Below are 7,324 nucleotides of genomic sequence, written 5' to 3'. Positions count from 1 at the left end.
AAAAAAAAAAATCATCTTTAATTTGCTCTGACCTACACACGTTCCAAATTCATTTTACTCAATTCTCAAACCTTTCATCACATCGCCCACACCCTCACCAGACTACAGGAGCTACAAGTAATTATACCTAACACCTAAACAGAGTGAAAAACCATCCCTTCCAGTTTTTCTTCCTGACAATTCCTCACTCAAAAATAAAATAAAAATTAAAAAAAAAATCTTCCATGTTCCTTCTTTTCTTTCACTTTCACATTTCATAACCAAAACAACAAATGAGGCCATTCCATTTCTTCTCAAGCAGGATGAGAAATACACTGTTGGTTTTTGTCTTTGATGCTACACCCAGGAGTCGGGTGACCCTGGGTACTGTTCTGCTCTATACGAAGATCGTCTGGTGGAGTAAAAGTCTACATAATTTGTGGTTGATTTCAGTCCATATTGTGTTGTGTAATCTGAAGGAGCAGGAAAGTGAACTCGATCATCAAAATACGGATCTTCATAGCTATGTGGGGACTGCAGGTATAATCTGTACGCATCATAGTTTTTTCTGTTGGTATCTTCTTGACTGTAGTACAATTGCTGATGCTGTTGACAAAATGATAAGAAAATAAGCTTTGAAAATATAATTAGTTGAGAAAATACGTATTTCTCAAACTTACACACAGTATACAGAAACCTTCCCTAAAAAGTTAAGTGCAGCTCTACCAGTGATGATAGCAACACCGGTTTCAAACCTGCATGAAACGTCCCTAATTTTTAAATGAAACTAAATGGAGGGAAAACCTCTGAGGCTGCCTGCACGTCTCCTGCATTCCCTGGGGAGCTGGTCACTCTCCAAAGGAAGCACTTTTAGAGCCTATGTCGGAAGTACAGAACCTGACCATACCTACCAAAAAAAAAGTCAAGTCAGAAAAGTGGTCTCAGATCCCACTGTAAGAACCTGATAAAGTGTGTGACTATTAAAAGAAAACACAAAGGTGATGGAAGTCCAGAAGCCATTAATTGTCAGTGAAAGTGCATTAATGCCCAGTAACAAATTAACGACGCTACAGACAGACTGTAACAAAGCACTATCCTACGATGAAGTGTCCCCAAACTCCCTTCAGCTCCATCACACGCTCTATGCTGAGTCCTGTTAGCAGTGCCATGTCAAAATAAAATCTGGGGTCACCTGTAGTCGTCTGTTTTGTTCTCTTGCTGGTGAGGAGTAGGAACTGATGTAAATCGGTGAAGCTTTGCTGGAACCTGTGAGAAAACAGTTCATGGCATGAACTTCAGTCTTTATTCTTTCATCTGTATGTCTATTTGCTTCTATTATACCTAAAAGAAATTATGTAGCACCCAAACTATTAAGTCTGCAGATTATTTACTAATAATACTACTACGAATTACTAATATACTAATAATAACTTACTACTAAAATACAGGCAAATTTTGTCCATCAGCAGTAGTTAAACTGAAACCAAGAGGCTTTTGGTTGTGTTGCTGTTTTTTGTTTTACAGACTAATAACCTCTAAAACAAGGAATTTCCTTCTCTTTATTCACTGTCACCTCTACTGTTTTGTGACTTGTGTCCAATAGAAAGGAAAAGGGAGATTAGGGAAATGATGAAATCCTGGTATAATTAATTTAATAATATAACAACATTATATTATTATAATATACAATTGCACATTATTATTTATATTATTATATTATTATTATATCTAATGTGCATAGTAAAACAATTTTCTGTAATAGGATTATAAATAAAAATTCCAAAGACCTCTCAGTATATAAGCAGATACTCTCTTACTCTGGTCATGTGTGTAATTTTGAAGAAAATCATAGAGAGAGAAGAAAAACCTGCTCTGTTCCACATGCAATGAATTAAAACGGAAAACAGTATTAAGGAGTAACAAGCCTGCTAATGCAACTGTCCACATTGGGATTGTATAAACTCCTCATATAAGGAATATTTACGTATTCCAGTGAAAGTTCACCTCACTGGGATCTTACCAGTGTAAATGTCTTTGTGTGTAATGACGTCTCCTTGGCTGTTGTAATACTGCATAGAAGGTTGTGTTCTATCGTATTCAGAGCGGGGTTCTCTAATTCCTAATAAAGCCGGTGATGAGGACGTGCTGCCAACTGATGAAAGAAGGAAGATGATCAGTACTTGCAACAACAGCCTTTCCCACAGCCAGCCTCCTCTTTACTCTCTCCTCTCCCTCCCTCAGGTTTTAACAAATGAGAGCGCTGTGGGTAACGGACACGAGGAGTGTGTCCAGGAGTTTCCTGGATGGAGAACCCCAGTGACAGAAGCCATCAGCAATGGACCACGAGATTATCTTTTCACACTGTGACGGTGAGTCGCTGCTCTGTAACACGTACAACTGAAATCAGAGACCTTCCCCATTTCAGTTTGCATATGACACAGTTTGGTTGCATTTAGAAGATGATACTCCTGCTAATGTTTATGATTTTATGTAAGTTAAATAGAATCTCTAAGTCCATCCTATCACTTGGGACAGAAAAGTTTCCAGTCTGCCTGGCTGAAGTGATCCTCGCACACACGTGTATTTCTGTTCTTTGATTAGCACGCAGAAGTGTATCGTGGACGTTCTGTGCTCCTGTTGGCTGACGACCGTTGTAAGATCTTAACAACTTACTTTATGTTCTTATAGTGAACAGCTGAATCTCTGCTGTAGTTGCAAAAATTTTGTTCTGCTAAATCTTCCCTGCTTTACAGACCACTCGGGTTTTGTTGGCTGAGGAAGACTCCAACAACACAGGAGAACAAGGCGTAAAAATAATTTATAGAAATTTTGCTTCCAAATATTAATCAATGATATCTTCTTCCATTAGCTGTATCCATTACATCCTATCTCACAATTTTGTGTTATTATGGATAGTTTAATTACTGGTATTATCCTGGCATATTCAGGGATAAAAAAAGCTAAATCTGGGAGCGTCATTAAAATTCTGACACAGATCAACATAATGTGTGTGTTAACTGAGTGACTGAAACAAGAGCAGCTGTTACAGGGCAAGGGCTGCTACCACAGAACCTGCTGTGGACATGTTCTTTGCACCAAACTCCCACCTTCCTAGTTTAGGCTCGTTCATACTCCAGAACAGAAAAGCAGACTCTTCTGATTATGATTTATTGCTACACGTTCTTTGAAGCACAAGTGTTAGAACTGTCCATCGTTCTTCCTGCTTGTAGTTCAAAGACCTGGAGCAACAGTTGTTCCGCGAGTGTATCTCGGGACAGATACACTCTGCTGTGTAAGAATGTGACAGTGGGCACTGGAGTGTCCTTTTCCGCTTGGGTGGAATTTGGTCAGTTCCCTGAGCCTAAGCCCTAATTGCTTCCTCGTCACTGCTTCTTTTGAGAAGATGTTTTGGGCTCTGACAGTAGATACACAGAGCTCAAAGAGTCTGTGAATTCAAGGTGATGTTTTGATGCCGCAAATCCTGTGGAATCTGAAGCCCGCCAACAGTAACAACCAAGATAATATTTGGAGTACATGAAGTACTTGGGTGAGACCCAAGTGTTGTAGATAGAACTAGTACTAAACTGAGCGGCTATGTGAGTTAAAAAAATGGGACACCGGGTGCCCCTTCAGTAAATCTCTTCACATTTCTGGACTGACCTGACTGTATGACAGGTGACATCTGTTGATTTGTTGTTGATAACGAAGGATGTGATTTGAATCTCTCTCGCTCTAGTGTTGATACTGGTGTAATGAAATGACTTTGATTCCATCCATCCTGTGGAGTGGTAAAAAGAAAAAAAAAACCCATCAAAATGAATTGCTTTTCATTTAAATTAGGAGTTTTTGTTGAACTGTTTTCCAGTGTAGGCTAATTTTGTAATTTACCTTTTTATAAATGCTGCGGAGATCTCGGTATTGCCATAGCGTGTTCAGAACCTGGGCAGCTGCCTTGACAACTTTCAGTGACGATCTAAGGAAGAAGAGAGCGTTACATTATTAGAAAACCACTTAATTCCACTTAAAAAGAGCAGCCTTCCTGAGCTACATAACAGCCTAAATCCTGATGCCCGGAGGGCAGCCAGGTCACTCTCCAGGTTTCGATAGCGCGTGCCCACGTTGCCGCAGTGTGAGCACAGCTGTGGCCGCAGCCGCACCAACAGCTGGCACCGAACCGGATTAAACATGGCAATCGCTTCCCTCTCCAGCCTGGAAACTTTCTCCTCAGGTCACCCACATGAGGAACACAGAGAGAAGGGTTGAAATAGCTACTGTCATCGTCTGCAAGGATGAGAAGTCATGCAAAGAAACATTCTATTTAGTGCTTTTCATAAAAACCAGGACTGCGTACTTTAAATCAGCGTACAAAATTCCTAACTGTAGAAAAAAAGTAAACAAATGAAGAGAGCTGGTATTTAGTCTCCAGACATCCTCGTAGTGGGACCTTGTTCTCAGGTCTGTGTTGCCCTACCAAAAACTTTTATTGGTTGGGGAAACACTTTTCCACTCTCAGGAGCAAGGCCAGGAAAATGGCTCTAGCCGTTATTAAAAATGAGACCACGCCACCTTTCCAAGAGAAAGGGCAGTAGCTGGGAGTGGTGCTGAAGCAGGGATTTGACATTAAATGCCGCAGCACGGCACGTGTTAAACACGGGCCTTTTCCTGCTCCTGTGAAGATTCATCCAAATACAGTTTTGAAACAAAAGACTGAAAAACGGCAGTTGATGGTGTTAATCAATGAGCAGACTCTCTCAATATGTTCAAAAGATTTTAAATTTGCTTGGCGTGCCCTGTTGCCTCACAAACGTAACTGCAGATGCAACTTTACACACAGTCTCACAGACCAATGAAGTCGTATCACGGATCGCTGCGTTCACACCCGCAGCTGAACTGAGTCTGTGTCCCGTGAACATAGAGAGTATTATAAACTGTAGATACTCAAAATACCCAGTTCCTTTTGAGACAGACTTGGTTAACAAGGTGGTGGGTTTAATTCACACTGGCCAACTTGTCAGAGGAGAGATCCTTCTCTCTCCTTTCCCATCCCATCAAACGTGAGGACAGCACACAGGGCTGGCGGTATCATCGGCTTTCTGCCGTCTGCAGGAATCAGATCTGTGATATTCTGGTTTATACCAGCGTCTGCTGACACGATTTGCATCAGTCACGCTGCGAAGGAGAACGGAGCAGCAGCGCTGATCGGAGCCAGATGGGGCCCGTGGGGCTGACTGGCCGCTGACCCTGCACGACTTGGGAGCCGTTACACGTTCCTGATCCTCAGTGCTCAGCGGTCCAGGTTTTACTGCTACTAAACACAGGCACCGCCTGATAGCCCAGCGCTGAACGCAGATAACAAAACCCTGAGCAGGGGGCTCAGCACGGCCACACCCAAGGGAGTCTGCTGAGAGCCAGGTCCGCTCCATCAGCATGCGCTCTGCAGTCCTGTTTGAGCAAACCCCATTGGCCAGGGAAACTGCCTGGCAGGCCAACTGCTCCTCGCAGCCCACCAAAGGGCCAGGGCAGGCAGCGCTAACAGCTACTGTGGTACCTCCTGACAAAGGCACTGACAGCTCCGAGTACTCTTTTATCTTGCAGGTGTCTCAGAGGGGACAATTAGTTTTTAATGCCATGTAACCCGAATAGGCTCCATTCACGCGGTCACCGTGCAGCTGGGGCAGCCTCCAGCAGCTCTGGACAGAGAACGCATTGCGAGGGCTCGGCAGCACCGACCACCTCTTCTTTCTTTCCCAGTGTGATTCTGACTTTGTTAGCAACTCAGACCCCTTATTTTACTCAAAAAACCATTTCCTGCATTCTTAAGCATTTGAAATGGAATAGACAAACAGTCTGGGTATGGACTTTGTTGCCTACTTGCCTGTCACCTCTTCCTTTCGTTATGTTCACCAGCTTTTCTATTCCTCCGGTGTCGGCGAGGGCTTTGGCATTTTCCATGTTTTTACTAGTGACCTCATGCAGAGCGCAGCAGATCGCTGCCACGGTCTCGTCGGACAGGATGCTCGGACCATTGCCTCCTGGAAGTCGGTTAACCAGATCCCGCATAGCGTATTTACCTAGAGAAACCCATCAACAGAGTCAAGTAAAAAAATACATTTTGATACTTAAGATTTGAAATTATCATCACAAAACCACATCTGAAAGCAATAAAAAGAAACACAAGATCAAAACAATGGAAACCTTCCAAGAATTCACATTTTGCAGAGTCAAGAGAGACCAGAGATCAATTATTGTTTTTTTTTTTTTTCCTTTTAGCTTAAAAATGTGAGAAATTGCATTTTTGCATTAAAACAGGAGAATTTGTAAACAGGAATTATTTGGAGAAAGCAGAATAGTTCAAGGAAAAAAGTTATGCAATGTGTTCTGATTGAAGGAGTGGTGCACATTCCTAGGCTTCATTTATGGGCGGGTTAAAGGAATCCTTGGAGTAACCTGGAATTTTTTTCTTTCAGACACTCTGTTCACCTGATTTGGTACCCATAAGAGATCAGATCTCGGCTCTTTCAGATTTCAGTTACTGCCTGATGCACACAAATAATCACACTGCAGACAAAGGAAATTAAATAAAGCTGAGGTGATTTTTTTTTTTGCCCCTGTTTAGGCTGTGCTGTTAATTGGATGATTAACTGATTTTATTGAAGACGTGTATTTGTACATAACAATGAATAATGAATAAGCTTGACACAAAGCCATTACCTATCTGTTTGCACAATGTCCCCGAGGGAAAAAAAAAAACCCAACAAAAACAACCCAAAAAGGAATTCTTCAAACAAAAGGAACAGCTTTTCAAACACCTGGAGAACTGTTACCAACAACGCTGTCTACAGCCGTACCCTGCTACTGCCAACCCCTCAGCGAGCTCAACAGGCGTTTGCAGATACCCACTTAGACTGGGATTTGCTGGAGTCCCTGGTCTCTTGTTTTCTGCAGAGTTCAGACTATGTGACCTCACTATCCCTGCCCCTACCCACAGCAGTGAAGTTGCATAAAGCAGATTACTAGCATGGAGTAATCTCTGACTTCTTCACGTCTCAAAGTATTTTATACAAAGATTAGTTTCAGAGTGTATCTGGAAAGCCAATAATTCTTTCATAGGTGAGGCTTTAAGAGGTGGAGCTGCATTCCTGAACTGGAAAGTTCTGCCAGGAAGGGGGAAAAAAAATCCTGAAAAGAGAATCTGGCCCCAGTATGAGCTGTGTGTGGCTGGTGCTACAGAACGGAATTTTATTTTTACTAATTTCTTCTCTAATACCTACACTGCAAGAAAACATCTTCTGAACATCCAAGGAGAAGCTTCAGAAATATATGCCATCCAGAGGGACCTTGACAG

General features: G+C 42.2%; 1 protein-coding gene across 1 annotated transcript; it reads right to left on the bottom strand.

Annotated features, from left to right (window-relative positions):
- Positions 1 to 220: 220 nt before the first annotated feature.
- Positions 221 to 6,047, bottom strand: LOC104524373 (plakophilin-4-like). Its single transcript, XM_010167230.1, has 6 exons — positions 5,855 to 6,047; positions 3,868 to 3,952; positions 3,640 to 3,757; positions 2,000 to 2,131; positions 1,172 to 1,245; positions 221 to 585 (listed from the first exon to the last, which is right to left on the bottom strand). The coding sequence occupies exons 1-6, from the start codon at positions 6,037 to 6,039 to the stop codon at positions 337 to 339; spliced, it is 843 nt and encodes a 280-aa protein (XP_010165532.1). The 5' UTR covers positions 6,040 to 6,047; the 3' UTR covers positions 221 to 336.
- Between the last annotated feature and the right edge of the window lie 1,277 nt (positions 6,048 to 7,324).

The sequence above is a fragment of the Antrostomus carolinensis genome, unplaced genomic scaffold, assembly GCF_000700745.2.
Source record: "Antrostomus carolinensis isolate BGI_N321 unplaced genomic scaffold, ASM70074v2 scaffold20394, whole genome shotgun sequence".
Classification (NCBI taxonomy): domain Eukaryota; kingdom Metazoa; phylum Chordata; class Aves; order Caprimulgiformes; family Caprimulgidae; genus Antrostomus; species Antrostomus carolinensis.
Note: the sequence above shows the minus strand (reverse complement) of the source record. Positions and strands in the feature narration are given on the sequence as shown.

Coding starts and splice junctions, on each gene's coding strand:
- LOC104524373 (XM_010167230.1), bottom strand. CDS start 6,039: ATGCGGGATCTGGTTAACCGACTTCCAGGAGGCAATGGTCCGAGCATC. Junction 3,758..3,867: donor TCCGCAGCATTTATAAAAAG/GTAAATTACAAA, acceptor ACCACTCCACAG/GATGGATGGAATCAAAGTCA. Junction 2,132..3,639: donor GTCACCTGTCATACAGTCAG/GTCAGTCCAGAA, acceptor TTCTTTCATCAG/TTGGCAGCACGTCCTCATCA.